This window comes from Dendrobates tinctorius, unplaced genomic scaffold, assembly GCF_039654945.1.
Source record: "Dendrobates tinctorius isolate UK_male_01 unplaced genomic scaffold, ASM3965494v1 ptg000410l, whole genome shotgun sequence".
Classification (NCBI taxonomy): domain Eukaryota; kingdom Metazoa; phylum Chordata; class Amphibia; order Anura; family Dendrobatidae; genus Dendrobates; species Dendrobates tinctorius.
In genome coordinates, this window is record NW_027362074.1 from 1,601,677 (window position 1) to 1,624,872 (window position 23,196).

General features: G+C 49.3%; 1 protein-coding gene across 6 annotated transcripts in view; it reads left to right on the forward strand.

Moving 5' to 3' along the window:
* The window catches only part of LRRC41 (leucine rich repeat containing 41), an 86,761-nt gene that overhangs the window by 19,848 nt on the left and 43,717 nt on the right, over nucleotides 1-23,196 (forward strand). For 4 of the 6 annotated variants that reach the window (XM_073563945.1, XM_073563942.1, XM_073563944.1 and 1 more), the window contains 3 exons: nucleotides 2,561-3,530; nucleotides 6,873-7,106; nucleotides 7,194-7,358. In XM_073563945.1, the coding sequence (XP_073420046.1) occupies nucleotides 2,561-3,530; nucleotides 6,873-7,106; nucleotides 7,194-7,358 (1,369 nt within the window). Of the gene's footprint in view, nucleotides 1-813; nucleotides 1,096-2,560; nucleotides 3,531-6,872; nucleotides 7,107-7,193; nucleotides 7,359-23,196 lie in introns of those variants that run through there. The other 2 variants (XM_073563946.1, XM_073563943.1) reach the window with 2 other exon arrangements.

Consider the following 23,196-nt stretch of genomic DNA (forward strand, 5'->3'; position numbering starts at 1 on the left):
AATTTACCTTTTCCTTTATACAGGGTGGCGTTCCCATGCTTAGATATGCTGCTTTCCCTTTGCTTTTTGTACGCCTCTGCTACATAGAGGTGATGCTCAGATGGCCTATATGTAGCAGAAATACAGCATTGCTATGAGCACCGACCACAGGGTGGCGCTCATAGCAATCCGCCATCATCAACCATAGAGGTCTCGAGGAGACCTCTGGTTGTCATGGCAATGCGTCGCTGACCCCTGATCACGTGACGGGGGTCGGCTATGTGCTCATATGCAGCTGGGCGCCGGAAGCGCTAGTTAAATGCCCACTGTTAGCGTTTGACAGGGGGATTTAACTAGTTAATAGGTGCCGGCGGATCACGATTCCTCCCGCGCCTATTGCGGGCACGTGTCCCCTGTTTATAACAGCTGACATGTCCCGGCTTTGAGGTGGGCTCACCGCCGGAGCCCACATCAAAGTGGGGGTACTGACTGCTGACGTACTATCCCGTCAGCTGTCAGCAAGGGGTTAAGGCTATGGATTCTTTAGAGCAACAAGGCTCAGACTTATTAAAGTTTTAAGCTTTAATATATAAGGTACAGTGCTTACAATACAAGGATATAAAAATGCTAATAAAAACTGACCTACAAATATGCAAAACAGCGATAAAATAAAAGGGTGAAAACTTACAGAAATATCGAACTTTGCAGTCTGGTACTCTGTCCCCAAGGGAGGGGGGATATGAAATGGATCACACCAGCTTTCCAGGCTGCCCCCACATGTGAACATCTTTCTTTGTGTGTAGGCCTAATTATAGATTTACTCTAGAGATGCGATTTCTAGACCAGCCGCTCATGTTCATATTCTAATTGCTGGTTTGTGGCTGGACCATGGCTACTCTACCAATGAATGCATTATTTTTCTCTGAAACTCTTTGTGTAACCTCTCTCATAGATAGATAGTGTCAGGCTGTAATTGGCATCTCTATTCAAAAGAGCCAGAAGGGGTGAATTGTTTCCACTTTGTGGTTCTCGGTAAAGCCTCTTGACCAGATTGGAGACAGGAGACTGCCTTCTCAGGATAACATGTGCTGTGAGACCTGCAGCCTAGAACAGATGGTAATTACTGCCAGTCATACTTCCATACCGATAAATTTTTCACTACATGGACTAATTACAAATGCTGCAGAGTTACTTTCATTTGTGTTGCCCCAGTTCCCTGTTCCAGTAAATCTCGTTGGATTGTTTATCAGCCTGGTGTCTCTTCCTGCTCTGTCGCATACCCCGTCACACCTGCCCTTTTCTCTTTCTCTTCCTCGGTCGGGGGTGGTGGCCTGCCCATTCCTCTTCCTTCTCCTCAGTCGGTGGGTAGCGGCCTGCCCTCTCTTCCTCCTCGGTCGGGGGGGGGTAGCGGCCTGCCCTCTCTGCCTCCTCCTCAGTCGGGGGGGGGTAGCGGCCTGCCCTCTCTGCCTCCTCCTCGGTCCGGGGGTAGCGGCCTGCCCTCTCTGCCTCCTCCTCGGTCGCTGGGGTAGCGGCCTGCCCTCTCTGCCTCCTCCTCGGTCCGGGGGTAGCGGCCTGCCCTCTCTGCCTCCTCCTCGGTCCGGGGGTAGCGGCCTGCCCTCTCTGCCTCCTCGGTCCGGGGGTAGCGGCCTGCCCTCTCTGCCTCCTCCTCGGTCCGGGGGTAGCGGCCTGCCCTCTCTGCCTCCTCCTCGGTCCGGGGGTAGCGGCCTGCCCTCTCTGCCTCCTCCTCGGTCCGGGGGTAGCGGCCTGCCCTCTCTGCCTCCTCCTCGGTCCGGGGGTAGCGGCCTGCCCTCTCTGCCTCCTCCTCGGTCCGGGGGTGGCAGCCTGTCCTCTCTGCCTCCTCCTCGGTCGTGGGCGGTGGCCTGCCCTCTTTGCCTCCTCCTCAGTCGGGGATGGCAGCCTTCCCTCTCTTCCTGCTCGGTCGGGGGTAGCAGCCTGCCCTCTCATCCTTGGTCGGGGGGTAGCGGCCTGCCCTCTCTGCCTCCTCCTCGGTCGGGGGTGGTGGCCTGCCCTCTCTGCCTCGTGGCCTCCCCTCTCTTCCTCCTCAGTCGGGGGGTAGCGGCCTGCCCTCTCCTCCTCGAACGGGGGTGGTGGCCTGCCCTCTACCTCCTCCTCGGTTGGGGGTGGTGGCCTTCCCTCTCTTCCTCCTTGGTCGGGGGGTAGCGGCCTGCCCTCTCCTCGGACGGGGGTGGTGGCCTGCCCTCTACCTCCTCCTCGGTTGGGGGTGGTGGCCTTCCCTCTCTTCCTCCTCGGTCGGGGGGGTAGCGGCCTGCCCTCTCTGCCTCCTCCTCGGACGGGGGTGGTGGCCTTCCCTCTCTTCCTCCTCGGTCGGGGGTGGTGGCCTTCCCTCTCTTCCTCCTCGGTCGGGGGTGGTGGCCTTCCCTCTTCCTCCTCAGTCGGGGGTGGTGGACTGCCCTCTCTTTTTCCTTGGTGGAGGGTGGTGGCCTGTGCTTTCCTCTTCCTCGGTCATGGGTTGTGGCCTGTCCTCTCCTCCTTGCCCTCTCCATCACAGTGTGGGTATTAATTAGTGGCCGCTGACACTTTCCTCCATCTTTTCTTGCAGACGGTGACATGCTGGAGGAAGAAATTCCTGGAGGCATTCTTCCACAATGTTTTGCGCGGGATTCTGGACGTGTCGTCTGACCGCCGCCTGATCGACCACCGCTTCTCCCCACTTATGCACAGCTCACGCCATGTGTCGGAGCTGACCATCTGTAACAAGCAGCAGGGGGTGACGGAGTTGCCCCCCACCGTTCTGGAGTGCCTCGCCCAGTCTGTGGAGACACTGAAGTTCCTGCACCTGCGCTCCTCTGATCCCGGCACGCAGAAGTCCCTGCGCCTGCTCCTGCACCATCTCATCCACCACGGGCGGGTGACCAAGGTGTCGGTGTTGTCCTGGCCTTGTCCTGACAACCAGCTGCTGGTCCTGATCCTGACAATCAGCGCTGGGTATTGGGAGCTTGACCCTGACTCATCCTGTAGCCTCTGCCGCCAGACCACCCACGACACTGAGCCTGGAGGAGACCCCAGAAGCTGCGTACCCCCGGGCAGCACGGAGGATAGTAGCGGCCTAAGTGCCTTGTTAAGCCTGCAGCCCCTTAATATCAGCCAGAATGTTGGCAGTCCCTCTGAGCAGAGCACCGTGCCTCCTGAGAATCAGTCTGCAGGAAGCCCCCTGTCCAGGAAGGGAACGGCTCACCACAGGCCCCCAGACAGGACGTCATCCTCTACCTCACAGGCAGGACTGGATCCAGCGTCCAAAGGCCCCGCGAGGGGCCACACCTCTGATCACAATGACTTGTATGATTTCATCTTTAATGTCTCCACCACCCTGGGGGAGGGCAACACCCCTGAGACGCCACCTGAAAAGAAGGTGGGTGTCGGGGCGTCTCCATTATTGGGAGACATCCACTACCGAAGTGTCAGAACTTTGAATCTACACAACGTCCCCCTTACTTTATCCTCCTGCCGCTCTCTGTGCCACCTGCTGTGCTCCTGGACTGCCCTAGAACGGCTGACCATGGCTTACAATGGTGAGGATCACACCTCAAACTCTGCTGCATCACAGAGCTCAAAGGCCACCCACCATCAGTGCCGCTCGTGACGATAGCGCAAATGGGGGGAAATGAGCGGCAGCATCGTGTTGTCGTGTGCTGGAAGCAGGAAATTTGAGCAGGCGTAAGGTCTGAGCAAAGGATTTCTGCAAACTATACAGGGGGTCTTGTGGTGTGTTCTCAGTATACGGCGGGTCTTGTGGGATGTTCCCAGTATACGGCAGGTCTTGTGGGGTGTGCTCTGTATACCGCAGGTCTTTTGGGGTGTTCTCAGCAAACGGCGGGTCTTGTGGGGTGTGCTCTGTATACGGCGGGTCTTGTGGGGTGTTCTCTGTATATGTCAGGTCTTGTGGGGTGTTCTCTTTATACGTCAGGTCTTGTGGGGTGTGCTCTGTATACCGCAGGTCTTTTGGGGTGTTCTCAGCATACGGCGGGTCTTGTGGGGTGTGCTCTGTATACGGCGGGTCTTGTGGGGTGTTCTCTGCTTACGGCAGGTCTTGTGGGGTGTGCTCTGTATAAGGTACGTCTTGTGGGGTGTGCTCTGTATAAGGTAGGTCTTGTGGGGTGTTCTCTGTATATGTCAGGTCTTGTGGGGTGTTCTCTTTATACGGCGGGTCTTGTGGGGTGTGCTCTGTATACCGCAGGTCTTTTGGGGTGTTCTCAGCATACGGCTGGCCTTGTGGGGTGTTCTCTGTATACGTCAGGTCTTGTGGGGTGTGCTCTGTATACCGCAGGTCTTTTGGGGTGTTCTCAGCATACGGCTGGCCTTGTGGGGTGTTCTCTGTATACGTCAGGTCTTGTGGGGTGTGCTCTGTATACCGCAGGTCTTTTGGGGTGTTCTCAGCATATGGCGGGTCTTGTGGAGTGTGCTCTGTATACGACATGTCTTGTGGGGTGTTCTCAGCATACGGCAGGTCTTGTGGGGTGTTCTCAGCATACAGCGGGTCTTGTGGGGTGTGCTCTGTGTACCGCAGGTCTTTTGGGGTGTTCTCAGCATATGGCGGGTCTTGTGGGGTGTGCTCTGTATACGACATGTCTTGTGGGGTGTTCTCAGCATACGGCAGGTCTTTTGGGGTGTTCTCTGCATACGGCAGGTCTTTTGGGGTGTTCCCAGTATACGGCAGGTCTTATGGGGTGTTCTCTGTATACGGCAGGTGTTGTGGGGTGTTCTCTGCATACGGCAGGTCTTGTGGGGTGTTCTCAGCATACGGCGGGTCTTGTGGGGTGTTCTCTGTATACGACATGTCTTGTGGGGTGTTCTCAGCATACGGCAGGTCTTGTGGGGTGTTCTCAGCATACGGCGGGTCTTGTGGGGTGTGCTCTGTGTACCGCAGGTCTTTTGGGGTGTTCTCAGCATACGGCAGGTCTTGTGGGGTGTTCTCTGCTTACGGCATGTCTTGTGGGGTGTTCTCAGCATACGGCAGGTCTTGTGGGGAGTGCTCTGTATAAGGTACGTCTTGTGGGGTGTGCTCTGTATACTGCGGGTCTTGTGGGTTGTTCTCAGCATACGGCAGGTCTTGTGGGGTGTTATCAGTATACGGTAGGTCTTGTGGGGTGTTCTCTGTATGCGATGGGTCATGTGGTGTGTTCTCAGCATACGGCTGGTCTTGTGGGGTGTGCTCTGTATACGGCGGGTCTTGTGGAGTGTTCCCAGTATATGGCAGGTCTTGTGGGGTGTTCCCGGTATATGTCAGGTCTTGTGGGGTGTGCTCTGTATACGGCGGGTCTTGTGGGGTGTTCTCTGTATAAGGCAGGTCTTGTGGGGTGTTCTCAGCATATGGCGGGTCTTGCGGGGTGTTCCCAGTATACGGCAGGTCTTGTGGGGTGTTCCCAGTATACGGCAGGTCTTGTGGGATGTTCCCAGTATACGGCAGGTCTTGTGGGATGTTCCCAGTATACGGCAGGTCATGAAGGGTTTTCTCTGTATACGGCAGGTCTTGTGGGGTGTTCTCAGTATACGGCGGGTCTTGTGGGGTGTTCTCAGCATACGGCGGGTCTTTTGGGGTGTTCTCTGTATACGGCAGGTCATGAAGGGTTTTCTCTGTATACGGCAGGTCTTGTGGGGTGTTCTCAGTATACGGCGGGTCTTGTGGGGCGTTCTCAGCATACGGCAGGTCTTTTGGGGTGTTCTCTGTATACGGCAGGTCATGAAGGGTTTTCTCTGTATATGGCGGGTCTTGTGGGGTGTTCCCAGTATATGGCAGGTCTAGTAGGGTGTTCCCAGTATACGGCAGGTCTTGTGGGGTGTTCCCAGTATATGGCAGGTCTTGTAGGGTGTTCCCAGTATACGGCAGGTCTTGTGGGGTATGTTCCCAGTATACGGCAGGTCTTTTGGGATGTTCCCAGTATACGGCAGGTCATGAAGGGTTTTCTCTGTATACGGCAGGTCTTGTGGGGTGTTCTCTGTATACGGCAGGTCTTGTGGGGTGTTCTCAGCATACGGCAGGTCTTGTGGGGTGTGCTCTGTATACGGCGGGTCTTGTGGGGTGTGTTCCCAGTATACGGCAGGTCTTTTGGGATGTTCCCAGTATACGGCAGGTCATGAAGGGTTTTCTCTGTATACGGCAGGTCTTGTGGGGTGTGCTCTGTATACGGCAGGTCTTGTGGGGTGTGCTCTGTATACGGCGGGTCTTGTGGGGTGTGCTCTGTATACGGCAGGTCTTGTGGGGTGTTCTCTGTATACGGCAGGTCTTGTGGGGTGTTCTCTGTATACGGCGGGTCTTGTGGGGTGTGCTCTGTATACGGCGGGTCTTGTGGGGTGTGCTCTGTATACGGCAGGTCTTGTGGGGTGTTTTCTGTATACGGCAGGTCTTGTGGGGTGTGCTCTGTATACGGCGGGTCTTGTGGGGTGTGCTCTGTATACGGCAGGTCTTGTGGGGTGTTTTCTGTATACGGCAGGTCTTGTGGGGTGTTCTCTGTATACATCAGGTCTTGTGGGGTGTGCTCTGTATACGGCAGGTCTTTTGGGATGTTCCCAGTATACGGCAGGTCTTGTGGGGTGTGCTCTGTATACGGCAGGTCTTGTGGGGTGTGCTCTGTATACGGCGGGTCTTGTGGGGTGTGCTCTGTATACGGCGGGTCTTGTGGGGTGTGCTCTGTATACGGCAGGTCTTGTGGGGTGTTCCCGGTATATGGCGGGTCTTGTGGGGTGTTCTCAGCAAATGGCGGGTCTTGTGGGCTGCTTCCTGCGCATACCGGGTCTCGTGGGCTGCTCTCAGCACTGCCGCTGATCTGCTTGTCGGGGTGCACTGCCCCTTTGGCACTGCCTTGTAACACAGAGTCGTAGCATGCAGGTTGTTTTACTCTCTCTCTTTTGCTCAGATCTTGGAGCCAATATTCAGCTGGTGTTGGAGTCGCTGTCTGCGCTGTCCCGGGACCCCCGCTGCTGCCTCCGTGTCTTCTCCCTCAGTGACTTCACCACCTTTGTGCCCATGCTGGAGCTGGCGCATACCATCCTCAGGATCTTCCCGCAACTCCAGCTGCTGTCACTGAGCTACGACCTGGAGAGTCCCAGTGAGTGGGCGCGAGTGGTGGAGGCGACGGTGCCGTGTGCAGGTGTGTCATCCTCTGCTGGGGTCAGGGCCCCTCGGGGCGGCCGCCATTCTGTCGCCTCACTCATGCCTTGTTACGCTCTCTCTGCAGAGAATCGGTTGCAGACACTGGAGCTCCGCTTCCCTCAGGACCCCGTACAGGTGGAGCGCCTCGTGTCCGTGCTGATGGCGTCTCGCTCTCTTCTTGAGCTCTCTCTGGATAACGCCATGTTTCCCGGCCAGGACGATCTGAGGCGCGTCCTGCGTGTGATTGCAGGTAGGGACGCTTCCACTGGGTGGGTGCTGTATGGTGACTACACTAAAGTCCTATGAGAGAACCCGACTACCTGCCTTATGACGCTCCCAGATCAGACAGACGTGTCTCTTACTGGATCCCCTATAGACATAGTCATGGCTGAAAGTGTTGGCACCTTTGAAATTGTTACAGAAAATTAAGTTTTCTCCCAGGATGTTATTGTAATTCCCCATGTTTTGTTATACTTGAGTTTGTTTTCTTTGTGTGTATTGGACCAACACAAAAAACATAAGAAAAGGCAAATTAGACAATTTCACCTAAAACCCCAAAAATGGGCTGGACAAAATTGTTGGCACTGTCGTAGCTGCTTTGTGTTCTGACTAAGTGTCAGCTATGCCAGATCACCAGTGAGGCCGGATTATGAGGTTTCGCCTTTCTGTTCACAAGCGCTTGGAGACAAAGTGACACAACACCCACGAGCCATGGTCAAATCACTTTATCTGACGTAACGCAGCAGAAGGCAATATTTTATACCATTTACAACAAATGTAGGTCTATGTGGCTCATGTAGCCCCCCCCACCCCTCAGGGTCGTACCATGTACCCAGAACATGTTGTTGAGAACAAATATGATAACAAGTATAGTCTCCTTGAAACAGAGACTTCTAGTCTACAGTGTCATAAGAACAGTAACAGGCTAAAGGCAATTGAAGTCTTAAAGGTAATTAAAGGGATATAAAAGCAAACCATTAACTCTTCTATATCAATTTCCCCTTTTGTAAATGGTATAACCTTTGCCACAGGGTCAGCTGATGTCCACAAAGGAGCTACTGTCTTATGGGTCTAGTACCCATAAGGGGGCTTCCTACCTGCTTCGCCCATCCACCCTCAGTGTGGACACTCACTTTCCCCATCAGCAATGGTCACTGGGGTCTGATACACTACAGAAGGTTCAGCCTTAGATTCTTTTTTTAGGCATACATTATTCAGTAGCTTAAGTAATACATATATTAGCGCTTTTACGGCTACATAAAACAATAAGCAAAACAACAAAATTTGCATACAAGTCTGTACAATGGCGGGGGCGTGGCGATGTAGTGAGCCAGGAGGAGGCGCTGAGACGGAGCTCCTGCTATCCTGTAATTATCCTGCTTATCCAGCAATCTCACCGCCACTTAGCTGCGGCCAACTTGCTTTCCTGGTTCCCGGGAGTCTTCTGGTTCCCGGGGAGACACGCGGTGGGAGCTTTGGAGCGTGAGCCCCGTACCCCCTCACTGGCGTCTTGACAACCCTCCCTGGTGTTTGTGCCGGACGCTCCTGGGCCCCCCCTTGGGAGAGTGCTGCTGGACTCCCGTGTGCTGGTGGTGGTTGGAGGCTGGGACGGCCTGCGGGGACGGCAGCCATCTTAGAAGCACACGCGCTGCTGGTGAGACGCGCTGCTGGTCCCCATTGCTGCAGCGCTGACGGACGGGTGAGCACATATCCTTCAAGGACTGTGGAGGGCAAGCGGTGAGTGCCCTGAAAGATTGGCCCCGCTTTCCTCCTTTTCGCTATATCGCTTAGCCTGTTGGTGCTATTACTTTAAGGGCCTGGGTTCCTTCCTGACTGCTGTCTTGTGGGGCGCCGTGGTCTCCTCCCCCCCCCCGGTTATAAGGGCCCTCGTCTGCTCCTTGGAGCCGGACATTGTTTTCCTGCGTGGCCTTACAGATCTGCGTTATCTTTGGGGCTCTGCTGTCACTATATGAGAGCCCTGCTACGCCTATAATAGAGGTCTCCAGTGTACTGTTCTTCATAACCAGCCGTACCATATTGCTGTTAAAATGAGCTGCTCTAAGGGAACGGGAGCGGCCGAAAGGCTGAAAGAATATGCTAGAATAGACCATTCTGACGTCGCAAAACCCCTTAAAACCAACCCTTCACAGGCTCAGCGTAAAAGCTGCCCTTCTGGAGGCGAGGAGGAGAGTGAGCAAGAGGAATTAACTGTTATGAATGGGTCACCGAGGAGAAAAAAGCAAAACAAGCTAAGTAACAGAAAACCAGAGAGGTTGGTAACTATGCAGATTGCAGATCCCTGATCCTACCACACAACTAGCAGTAGCCGTGGAGCGTGCCTACGATGTTCCTAGACACTTCGTCACAGCCGGAGGACTAAATAAGCCTGAAGCATGAAAAGGGGAAAACTAACTGCCCCAGAGCAGACCCCAAAGGAATAGATAACCCCCACACATGTATTGACGGTGAAACAAGATGAAGGCACAAACACAGGCAGGAAAATAGGCTGAGCAAACGATGGGGCCCAAACTATCTAGAAAGGAAAGGAAAGGAAAGACTGTCTGCAACCTGCAAAAAAATCTACAAAAATAATGTCCAACACTTCTGATAGCAAAATTAACCCTGAAGTCACTAGACTTCTCCCACTATATCAGCACTCTGAAATATTCTGAGACAGAGCAAAAAGAGACCAAACCAGTAAGGGACAAAAAGGTAATTGGCAAAATACTGATAAATAAGAGTGGAAATTCAGCTCAGCCCCCAGCCGGGGCTGGCTGACCACACAAAAAACTGAATAGACCAACAAAATCAAGTGTGAACATTAGCAGAAAAACTTAGCTTTAGATGACTGGAACAGAGCTGAAAACCAAGAGCTGACAAGCCAGAAGGAATCACCAGCAACTGAATAGGGCGTCGGCTGTCTTAAATCCAATCTGAGACTCCTGAGATCCAATCGTCATCCTCATTCTCAGGTGGCAGATCTCCAGCGATCAAATCAGCCTCACTACCTCCTGTTACCACCAGAGGGAGTCTGGAAGGAGAACTCACAACTGGATAACCAGAGAATGAACTCACAACAGTTAACCCTCAAACAGGCGTCTGAACAACTGATGCAGGCCATCGCCTTGACCAGGACATCTCTAACTGGGAAGATCGAGGACGTGCACACTGAGGTGGGACGCTTCCGACAAGATATGCAAGCCATGAGGGGCCGCATTACGGAGGTGGAGAAACGGGTATCTCAGGTAGAAGACACCATCACACCTATGGAAGCCAAGTTAATGAAGGTGGCAGGCTCTATGAATGCATGGAGGCAGAAAGCGGATGACCTGGAGAACAGAATGCGTCGGAATAATATCCGAATTATTGGGCTCCCGGAACGTTCGGAGGGTCAACACCCTGAGCAGTTTCTGGAAGATTGGCTCAAAACTACTTTGGGAGACGAGTTTTCTTCGACATTTGCGGTGGAGCGGGCCCACAGAGTCCCCACTAAGCCTCTTCCTCCTGGAGCCCCACCTAGACCTTTTCTGGCACGTCTCCTTAACTGCAGGGACAGGGATGTGGCTCTACGTTTGGCACGGCAGAAAAGCCCCATCAAGTTCAACAACGCCACGGTCTCGATTTTCCCAGACTTCTCCATGGAACTTCAGAAACAGCAGGCACAGTTCAAGGAGGTCAAAAAGAGCCTCCGGGTGAGGAATGTTATGTACTCAATGATTTATCCGGCCCGGCTTCGAGTGGTTTATGAGGGTTCCACTCAGTTTTTCACGGATCCGGCGGGGGCGGCTGAATGGCTGCGATCCCACGGGGGGGTCTGCTGCAGAGGAATCCTAGTGTGTATATTGCTGGTCAATACCTTTGCTTCAATGGCCTGATTGGAGCTCTATCCGCCAGCGTCCAATACCAACCATACCGGACACTGTGCTCAGTGACGGTATCCCCTTGTTTGCTTCATGACGGGAGTGCAGGACGTTGCTCCCATACTGTTTGTTGTTTATTTACTTTGTTTTTTCTTTGTTGTGATTTTATATGTTTTTTAGGTAATATTCGCAGCCAACGACACTTTTCATTTTTACGAGATGTCTCTAAATTTTACCTGGGTAATGATGTGCCACATAATCAGCGGAGTAACACATGGGGTCTGAGTTGATCTGTATGACATGGAATGTGAGGGGTATAAAAACCCCTCGGAAAAAGATTAAGGTTTTTTCGCAGGTCAGACATTACCACCCTCACATTGTGGCCTTGGTGGAGACGCACCTGACCAGGGATACTGTTCGGAGTGTGCAGAAGCCTTGGGTACAATGGTCTGTTCATTCCACACTAGCTACTCTGAGGGGTTTCATTGTTGGTACATAGAGACGTTAGATGGGAGACTCGGAGGGATCCTGAGGGTCGTTTTGTTTTCGTGCATGCACTGATAAATGCCAGGGAATATGTAATCCTAGGTGTCTATAACCCCCCTCCGGCTAGTATGTCTCTTCAGAGGGCAATGAGTTTTGCCCTGGATTACCCAGATGCGGATGTTATCTGTATGGGAGATTTCAATATGGTTATGAACAACTGCCTTGATAGATTGAGACTGGATGATGGAATGACTACAACTTCGCTATCACTGTTTATGGGGGAGGGCGGGTTGCTGGATCTGTGGAGGATGCGTTACCCTAAATTAAGAGAGTATACCTGTCACTCGTCCACTAAACGCTCTCTATCGCGCATAGATTACATATTTGGTTCCAGCGGTCTGGCGATGTGGGTGGATAGCATAGAGCACGGTACCAGGGGGATCTCAGACCATAGCCCGGTCATCCTTAAGCTTAAATATGGACAATTAAACAAGGGGATAGTTTGGAAGTTGAATCCTTTCTGGCTGAAGTTAATAGTATCCCCCGATAGAACGATCGATCAATTGCATTGTTTCATCGAGTCTCATCCGGAACCTCAAGATGTCAATTTATTTTGGGATGCCCTTAAGGCATACTTGAGAGGCTGCCTGTCCTCCACGATCTCTTATATTAAGCGGGTAACCTCAAGGGAGGATGAGGAAATGGAGCGACGATTGAAAGACTCAGAGGCTACATATATATCTAACCAAACTAGTGGCAATAGGATTGAGTGGTTGGCTGCCCAGAGGTTGTACGCCCAGCACATAGACACTAAATCTAAGCGTAAACTATTTTTCACCCGTCAATCTTATTTTGAACTGGGAAACCAGGAAAGTAAGTTTTTGGCCTATTTGGTGTGCCAGCACAACACCTCCAATACAATACTGCAGATTCGTAGGGCGGATGGTTTACTGGGGTCTTCGACAGAGGAGATACTTGGCTGTTTTTACGATTACTACAGATTACTATATGAATCTAAAAGTGACTTTGCTAATTTGGGGTGCCTGGATTACTTATCAGATGTGACATTCCCTACATTAGACCCTGAACAACGAGCCCTTATGGACGCTGCATTCACCGCGGAAGAGAGAGAAAATGCCGTAATGGGCATGGCTTCTGGAAAGGCCCCTGGACCAGACGGGTTCCCCACTGAATTGTATAGGAAATACCGGGATATATTGGTGCCAATTCTGGTGAAGGTATTTTGAGGAATTTGGGAAGGGAAGTCTATGCCTGATTCTTTTTATGAGGCCAATATTATAGTGCTTAGGAAGGAGGGGAAGGACCCCCTGGAATGTGGATCTTACCGTCCCATATCGTTAGTGAATGTGGACTATACAGTGCCTACAAGTAGTATTCAACCCCCTGCAGATTTAGCAGGTTTGATAAGATGCAAATAAGTTAGAGCCTTCAAACTTCACACAAGAGCAGGATTTATTAACAGATGCATAAATCTTACAAACCAAAAAGTTATGTTGCTCAGTTAAATTTTAATCAATTTTAAACATAAAAGTGTGGGTCAATTATTATTCAACCCCTAGGTTTAATATTTTGTGGAATAACCCTTGTTTGCAATTACAGCTAATAATCGTCTTTTATAAGACCTTATCAGGCCGGCAAAGGTCTCTGGAGTTATCTTGGCCCACTCCTCCATGCAGATCTTCTCCAAGTTATCTAGGTTCTTTGGGTGTCTCATGTGGACTTTAATCTTGAGCTCCTTCCACAAGTTTTCAATTGGGTTAAGGTCAGGAGACTGACTAGGCCACTCCAACACCTTGATTTTTTCCCTCTTGAACCAGGCCTTAGTTTTCTTGGCTGTGTGCTTTGGGTCGTTGTCTTGTTGGAAGATGAAATGACGACCCATCTTAAGATCCTTGATGGAGGAGCGGAGGTTCTTGGCCAAAATCTCCAGGTAGGCCGTGCTATCCATCTTCCCATGGATGCGGACCAGATGGCCAGGCCCCTTGGCTGAGAAACAGCCCCACAGCATGATGCTGCCACCACCGTGCTTGACTGTAGGGATGGTATTCTTGGGGTCGTATGCAGTGCCATCCAGTCTCCAAACGTCACGTGTGTGTTTGGCACCAAATTCTCGATCTTGGTCTCATCAGACCAGAGAACCTTGAACCAGTCTGTCTCAGAGTCCTCCAAGTGATCATGAGCAAACTGTAGACGAGCCTTGACATGACGCTTTGAAAGTAAAGGTACCTTACGGGCTCGTCTGGAACGGAGACCATTGCGGTGGAGTACGTTACTTATGGTATTGACTGAAACCAATGTCCCCACTGCCATGAGATCTTCCCGGAGCTCCTTCCTTGTTGTCCTTGGGTTAGCCTTGACTCTTCGGACAAGCCTGGCCTCGGCACGGGAGGAAACTTTCAAAGGCTGTCCAGGCCGTGGAAGGCTAACAGTAGTTCCATAAGCCTTCCACTTCCGGATGATGCTCCCAACAGTGGAGACAGGTAGGCCCAACTCCTTGGAAAGGGTTTTGTACCCCTTGCCAGCCTTGTGACCCTCCACGATCTTGTCTCTGATGGCCTTGGAATGCTCCTTTGTCTTTCCCATGTTGACGATGTATGAGTGCTGTTCACAAGTTTGGGGAGGGTCTTAAATAGTCAGAAAAGGCTGGAAAAAAAGATAATTAATCCAAACTTATGAAGCTCATTGTTCTTTGTGCCTGAAATACTTCTTAATACTTTACGGGAACCAAACAGAATTCTGGTGGTTTGAGGGGTTGAATAATAAATGACCCTCTGAATAAACTTTTCACAATTTAAAAAAAAATTACACAAAGAAATAACATTCTTTTTTGCTGCAGTGCATTTCACACTTCCAGGCTGATCTACAGTCCAAATGTCACAATGCCAAGTTAATTCCGAATGTGTAAACCTGCTAAATCTGCAGGGGGTTGAATACTACTTGTAGGCACTGTAAAATCTTTACTAAGATCCTAGCTACCAGGCTGAACTCAATTATATTGAACCTTGTACATCCTGATCAAACGGGTTTCATGCCTGGTAAGAGCACTTCCATTAATATCAGACGGGTGCAGTCAGTAGTCCAATATAGCTCCCTAATACCCTACAACAGATGGGCACTGGCGTCGTTAGATGCCGCCAAGGCTTTTGACTCTCTTGAGTGGCCTTTTCTCTCCGCTTGCTTGCAAAGATCTGGTTTTGGTGATAAATTTATAAAGTGGATCAAAATACTACAGTATATATGAAACCCAAGGCCCGTATCATAGTAAATAACTCTGTCTGAGTCTTTTCCATTACATAGGGGAACTCGTCAAGGCTGCCCCCTCTCCCCCGCCCTCTTCGCTCTTACAATTGAGGCACTGGCAATCCGTATACGGTCTTCCCCTGGCATTAAGGGAATCGGTGTGGCGGGTCAAGTGGACACAATAGGTCTATATGCTGATGATATGGTGGTTTTCATGGATGAAGTCGAAGAAACTTTGCCGCAAGTGATAGCCCTAATAGACAGATTTAGTAAATACTCAGGCTTATATATAAATTGGGAGAAGTCGGCTCTGTTACCCCTTTCTCATGTCTCGATGCCGCAGCTGGGGGCTCTCTCCTCACTGTCTATTGTATCTAATTTTAAATATCTGGGTGTCTATATATCAGTGCGTTTGATTCACAACTTAATGCTGGAACTAGTTAAAATTAAATTTACATCCTGGAGCAAACTTCCGCTGTCTGTAGCCGGACGCATTAACTTGATTAAAATGTTATTGCTTCCCAAGCTCAGCTTCTCCCTTCAGCACAGTGCTGTGATGGTGCCCAGATCCTTCTTCGTGAGTCTTAACTCCCAGATCACGTCTTTTATATGGGGGAAAACTAGGCCCAAACTTAAATTGGCCACCTTACAAAGACCTAAAAAGGGAGGCGGAGCGGCGCTACCAGATTTTTTCCTGTATTATTTGGCTGGGCAAGCTAAAGCTATAAGTAACTGGATGCCGGGTAGCTACATCCCCAACTCTGAAAGTCACCTGCTTCACGCTGCACAGACTGATTGCCCACTGGGTTTTCTTGAGGTAGAAAGAACTAATGGCCCCTCGTCTGCTGCCCCTGCTCCGATTGGCACAAGTAACATGGAGGCAAATCAAGAAAGTGTCTGGGTTTAAAGATTTTATAGCCGAAATGCCCCTGTGGAATAATGATTATTTTCCAGAATTGCTAAACACCCGTCCACTGAATTTTGGATTCAACATGGCGTCTCTTCGATGGGAGGCTTATATGATCAGGGGACCTTGAAGTCTTTTGAGTAATTACGGGTCACGCATGATATCCCAAGATCCCAATTCTTCCACTAATTACAACTGAGATCGGCTCTTCAATCGCATGTAAGATGTAGGGCTGTGGGCCGTACTATTTCATCTCTGCCTCTGATAGGAATCCTCAAACCGCAGGGCCCTCAGGGTCTCATCTGCTCTTCATACACATACATGCTGTCAGCGGGAGCAGAATCTGCCATAAGCTCTGTCAGCAGAAAGTGGGATCGGCTCATCCTTAATACGCAGGACGAGGAGTGGGGGGGGATTCTGGAATCTCCGATCGGAGTATCACCATCTAGTAACAACAGAATGATACAATTATATATAATCAACCAGTCGTACTTGACTCCGACAAGACTTTTGAGGATGGGCCGATACCAGTCATCAGAATGTTTAAGGTGTCACGCTCCAGACGCAGATTCTATTCATATGGTATGGCAGTGTCCCACGGTCCTGCATTGCTGGGGAGAGGTGACATCATTACCGTCATCCCTAATACAGGCCCCGGTCCCTCTGGAGCCACTGGTCTGCTTGTTTGGGGTCTGGGATGAGGAGATCTGGGATCGATATGATGGGGTCTTCCTTCGTGAGACGCTGTTTATGGCACGGAAGGTACTGGCATTACGGTGGATGGGAACTTTGTCCCCCTCTCTTAGAATTTTGGTTGACTTGGTGAATTCGATTATTCCATACGAGCGCACGTTATACCAATACAGGGGATGCCTGGGTAAATTTGAAAAGATTTGGGGAAGGTGGAACTCCTCCCACCTTACACATTACATACGAGATAATATGCTGCAGGATGCTAGGCTGCGAAATAGTAGGTATAGGTTGATGTAGTGGTTGTTGTAGTTTAGTTTAGGAATTTCTGATTAGATTTCCTCATCCGAATAATATGTTAAAAGGCTTGTGTGATTTGTTTGATATACATGTTTTATGCTATATAACCAACTGTCCTCTGCGCATACTGGGAAGGTTATGTATAATACTACTGTGTTCTTTTAAGAAAAAAAAATAGTGTATAATTATTTGGCTTTATATTCTAATAATGGATGGAAACATGTATGCTCTGTGGAAAATGTTTATTAACATGGGCCAATTGTATGTTGTACATGTTTTATGTCCTGAAGTTCAATAAACGAATTTAAAAAAAAAAAAAAAAAAAGTCTGTACAATGCCAAATATCCATCCTGCAAGGCCATTAAACCAACTTGCTGGATTTAGGAAAGAGAATGTGTTACCCCAGCAGGGGTCTCTGGTTGCACTGTGTTGCTTTAACCATTGGTCTCTGAGTTCACCTATTTTGTCTATACCGGCCCTGATCTGGAGATTGCCAGCAGGGCCGATATAATTACGACAGGTGGCGCACATTATCTGACACATTCCTCCTTCTTTTGCTGTCAGGTAATCTAGTACTATAATATGTTCTACTAAATGCGGCCTACCATTTGGCCGGGGCTTATTGTCTGCAGCCCTTCTATACAGGGTGTGAATTGGGACTGCTGCAGTGTCTATTTTACTATGAGGATCTATGACAGCGGCTGGGGGTAGATTGGCAACGGCGCAGACCCCTCTTATGTCCGGACTCACCCACCTGTAGGCACGATGTCCGCAAACCAAGAATACTCCTTCATGGAGAACACAGACGTGACCCGGGGTCTGTATACATTAGTATAACCTCACAAGTCCTGACATAGGCTTATGGGCGCACCGAGTATTATTCATTACACCAGATGTACATTTACCCCTTTCTTTCCTTATTATTTTACCCGTAGATGATTTACAGCCTTCAACAGCATCTTGGTACACCGTCTCATTAACCTGTGTTTGATCGCGAGTGTATATGCGGAAGCAATTATTGTCCTCACCACAGGTGTCTGCTCCAGTGTGTTGAAGACTGAACCACAGTCCATCATTGGGAATGGGGTATGAGTGAGGGATTTCAGTCCTCCTCCTGGCGACCATATTTCCGACATCTGAATCATATTCCCGCCACCACATTTGTACCTTTAGGCCGCATTATATTAAACTGAAACCAGGGATTAGCGGCCCATCCGATTATAGCCAATGAGGCAGATATATCACAGGGCACATATTTTCCCCAAAACCTAGATTGAGTCCAAGTCTCATTGTGTATGCAGTGTGGGGTTAATACCTCCCGTGGCTCCAGAGGTAAGGCCAAGTACGGCATAGTCCTCGCAGATACAAGGCTGTGTGTACAGATCCAACAGTCTTTCGGTTTCTGTCCTTCCATGTCCTTTATAAGAAGAGCATGATGCCGAATAAGTTTGTTGTCCCAGTCAGCATTTAAGAGTTTGTCCTGTGTCTCTGTAGAGTGCAGTAACCCTGTCACTGCCAGCAAGGTGATGAGGAGTACAGTCATTCTGCTGTTGACAGGACCTTCTTGCAGTGACTGGCGTGGATCCAGGTGGGCTTTCCCTCAAGTGTTACTGAGGTGGATGTGGTCAGCTGGACTTGGAAGGGGCCGTCGTGGGTCCAGGCTCCTTCTCATGTGTCTGCGTATAACCACCCAATCACCTGGATTCAGCTGGTGCACATCTGCACTGGCATTAGGATCTGGAATGAATGAGAACACATGTTTAGGCACCACATTAAGGCCTGGACGTAGGCTGTCATAGAACCGTGCTGCATTTGTAGCACCTGTGGGAAGTACAGACCAGTCTTTGGTGCACTACCAAACAGGACTTCAAATAGAAAGACAGGCTTGTCTCCCTTTGGAGTGTGTCTGACTGAAAAGAGTGCAAGAGGCAAGTACTCTACCCAGCTCTTTCCTGTGTCTGCCATGGCTCTACCCAGCTCTTTCTTGTGTCTGCCATGGCTCTACCCAGCTCTTTCCTGTCTCTGCCATGGCTCTACCCAGCTCTTTCCTGTCTCTGCCATGGCTGTTGTGAGTGCATTCTCTGGTTCACCAGTTGAGTTCCCCTTCCAGACTCCCTCTGGTGGTGACAGGAGGTGGTGAGGCTGGTTTGATCGGTGGAGGTCTGCCACCTGAGAATGAGGATGACGATTGGACCTCAGGATTCTCAGATTGGATTTAAGACAGCCGACGCCCTATTCAGTTGCTGGTGATTCCTTCTGGCTTGTCAGCTCTTGGTTTTCAGCTCTGTTCCAGTCATCTAAAGCTAAGTTTTTCTGCTAATGTTCACACTTGATTTTGTTGGTCTATTCAGTTTTTTGTGTGGTCAGCCAGCCCCGGCTGGGGGCTGTGCTGAATTTCCACTCTTATTTATCAGTATTTTGCCAATTGGCTTTTTGTCCCTTACTAGTTCGGTCTCTTTTTGCTCTGTCTCAGAATATTTCAGAGTGCTGATATAGTGGGAGAAGTCTAGTGACTTCAGGGTTAATTTTGCTATCAGAAGTGTTGGACATGATTTTTGTAGGGTTTTTTGCAGGTTGCAGACAGTGTCTTCTGTTGTGAGTTCATTTTCCCCTTCGTCGCTGGGGTCTGGTGAACTCCCTATTCTGGTGAAGGAAGGTAATGAGCCTGATTATCAGGCACCTGAGTCTAATGAGGATGGACTGGCTGAGTGGAGTCACGGACTGGATATAAGGCTGCCGACGCCCTTCTGCCCTGCGGGTGATTTCTCTGTGGACTTCTAGGACACCAGTCTGATTCCTGCTCCTCTAAAGCTAAGTTTCTGTTTTGCCTGTTATCTTTTTGTTTTGTTTTTTGTTTTCCTTGCATTTCAGTATTCTGCCATTCCCTGCTGGGTGAGCTGAATCTCCTTTTGCCTGTAGCTCTGTCTTCAGTATATTCCTGAGTACTGACATAGCTTTTTTGAAGCCTAGCGTCTTCAGGGCCTTTTTCACTGTCAGTCTGTTAGCTCTTATTTTCATAGGGTTTTTCACGGATTGCAGACAGCAGCCTTCCTGTCCTTTTCTATTTAGTTAGCTTGGGCCCCTCTTTGCTCAGTCTATCTTTCTGTCTGTGTTAGTATTTTCATCTTGCTTCACCGTCATTATATGTTGGGGGCTGCCTATTGCTTTGGGGTCTGCTCTGGGGCAGTTTAGATTTCCCCATTCTTTCTTTAGGCCTATTTAATTCTCCGGCTGTGATCGAGGGGTCTAGGGCATCGTAGGAACCCCCTACGGCTACTGCTAGTTGTGTTGATAGGTTCAGGGGTCTGGAATCCGATAGCTGCCAACTTCTCTGGTTTTCTGGACTTAGCTAGCATTTCTGTTTTTGCCTCCTACGGTGACTCAATCATAACAGTCTTCCCTTTCCTGTCTAGTTAGTTTGGGCCCCATCATTTGCTCAGCCTATTTTCCTGCCTGTGTTTGTGTTTTCTTCTTGTTTCACCGTCAATACATGTGTGGGGGCTATCTATTGCTTTGGGGTCTGCTCTGGGGCAGTTAGTTTTTCCTTTTCTTGCTTTAGGCTTATTTAGTCCTCCGGCCGTGACGAAGCGTCTAGGAACGTCGTAGGCACGCTCCACGGCTGCTGCTAGTTGTGTGGTTAGGATCAGGGATCTGCAATCTGCATAGTTACCAACCTCTCTGGTTTTCTGTGGCTTAGCTTGTTTTGCTTTTTCCTCCTGGGTGACCCATTCATAACAGAATCACCAGCCATACCGCAGATTCTAGGGTACTCAAAAGCAGGGAAGAGTTGTGAAAAAGAAAAGTGTCAGAATTTTTTTTTTTTTTTTTTCTTTCCCCTTTTTTTTCTCTGGGGCCGTAGGAGGATTTTTTTTCCCTAATGGAGATTAAGCAATTGTCTGATCGTGTAGAGCAACTTGCTGCTGAAGTGTGGGGAATTTCCACCTACCTCATTCAGTTACATGCTGCTGAACCTAAGATCCCTACTCCTGTTGTGTTTTCTGGGGATCGGTCTAAATTTCTGAATTTTAAGAAAAATTGTAAATTATTTCTGGCCTTGAAGCCTAATTCATCGGGGAGCTCTGCACAGCAGGTTAAAATTGTCATCTCTTTGCTGCGCGGTGATCACCATGATTGGGCGTTTTCTCTGACACCTGAAAATCCTATTCTGACTAATGTGGATGCATTTTTTCAAGCCTTGGGGTTGTTGTATGATGAACTTAATGCTGTTGATCAAGCTGAGAGAACCCTGTTGGCATTAAACCTTAAACCAGGGTCAGAATTCTGCAGAGTTATACTGTCAAAAATTCTGAAAGTGGGCGGTCCTTACTACATGGAATGATAGTGCATTGGCAGCTCTCTTTCGGAAGGGTTTATCAGAGACCGTAAAAGATGTTATGGTGGGATTTCCTGTTCCCTCTGGTCTGGATGATTCTATGTCATTAGCCATTCAAGTTGATCGGCGCTTACGTGAACGTAAAACTACACGGGAGGCGCTGCCACCTTTTGAACAAACGTCTGAACCTATGCAATGTAATGAGGTTTTGTCTAGGGCGCGGCGTCGGGAGTTTAGAAGGCGTAATAAGCTGTGTTTTTTCTGTGGAGACGCCCCTCATACTATTTCTGTCTGCCCAAAACGAGAGAAACGTTTTTGCACACACATTTGCTGTGGGCAGTATACAACCTAAGTTCCTTTTGGCAATTACTCTGATCTGCTCCTTATCCAGGTTTTCCACTAAGGCTTTTGTGGATTCAGGAGCAACGTTGAATCTGATGGATTTGGACTTTGCTAAACGTTGTGGTTTTTCCATGACGCCTCTGCGGACACCTATCCCTTTGAGGGGTATTGATGCTACTCCTTTGGCGGAGAATAAACCTCAGTTTTGGACCCAGGTGACAATGCGAGTTGCCCCAGACCAACAATAAAATTGTAAATTTTTGGTGCTGCACAATTTGCATGATACTATTGTTCTGGGTTTTCCTTGGTTGCAAACTCATAGTCCAGTTTTGGATTGGAAATCTGGGTCTGTGGTGAGTTGGGGTTGTCAGTGTGTTCTTAGGGACGCTCCTGTTTTCTCCACCTCTCCTCAGTTTCATGATGTTCCTGATTATCTGGCCGATTTTTCTGATGTATTTAGTGAGAGTAAGTCTGCGTCTTTGCCTCCTCATAGGAGTTATGACTGTGCAATTGAGTTGATGCCTGGGTGTAAATTTCCCAAGGGTCGGCTTTTTAACTTATCAGTACCCGAACATGATGCTATGCGATCCTATATTAAGGAGTCGTTGGAGAAGGGTCATATTAGACCATCCTCGTCACCTTTAGGTGCTGTTTTGTTTTTTTTTTGTTTTTTTTTTGTGGCCAAGAAAGATGGTTCATTAAGACCGTGTATTGATTTTCGTTCCTTTAACAAGATGACGGTTAAATATCAGTACTCGTTACCTCTGATGTCTGATTTATTCTCCAGAGTTAAGAGTGCCTGCTGGTTTACTAAGCTTGACCTCAGGGGGGCGTATAATCTTATTCGCATCAAGCACGGGGATGAATGGAAGACGGCGTTTAATACTCCGGAGGGACATTTTGAGTACCTGGTGATGCCTTTTGGGCTCACTAATGCCCCTTCTGTCTTCCAGTCCTTTATGAATGATATTTTCCGTGACTTTGTGGATAAGTTTTTGATCATCTATCTGGATGATATTTTGATCTTTTCTAGTGATTGGGATTCTCATGTGGAACACGTCCAGACTGTGTTTCGGATTTTGAGGGAGAATTCCCTGTTTGTTAAGGGATCAAAATGCCTCTTTGGTGTACAGAGGATTTCATTTTTGGGATTTATCTTATCTCCATGGACTATTGAAATGGACCCGGCCAAGGTACAGGCCATTTATGATTGGGTTCAGCCTACTTCTTTGAAGGCCCTCCAGAAGTTTTTGGGTTTTGCTAATTTCTATCGTAAATTTATAGGTAATTTTTCTGGTATTGTCAAACCACTGACTGATCTGACCAAGAAGGGTGCTGAATTGGTCTTCTGAGGCTATCTCAGCATTTCAGAAGCTTAAGCAGAGATTTACTTCAGCTCCAGTTTTACGGCAACCTGATGTCTCACTTCCATTTCAGGTGGCGGTAGATGCTTCAGAGATTGGTGCAGGAGCCGTTTTGTCCCAAAAAGACCCTGTGACTTCTAAGATGAATCCCTGTGCCTTCTTTTCTCGAAAGTTCTCCCCATCTGAACGTAACTATGACGTGGGGAATCGGGAATTGTTGGCCATGAAGTGGGCATTTGAGGAGTGGAGACATTGGTTGGAGGGAGCTAGACATCAAGTTGTGGTCCTCACCGATCACAAAAATTCTTGTGATCAATTTCGATTCATCTGGAGTCGGCCAAACACTTGAATCCTATAAAGGCTAGATGGGCCTTGTTTTTCACGCGTTTTAATTTTGTGGTCTCTTTTCTTCCGGGCACAAAGAATGTTAAGGCAGACGCCCTTTCTAGGAGTTTCTTTGCCGATTCTCTTAGTGTGACCGAGCCTATTACCATCCTAGGTAGTTCTTTCTGCCATTTCGCCCGATTTGAGACGCGCCCAGGAAG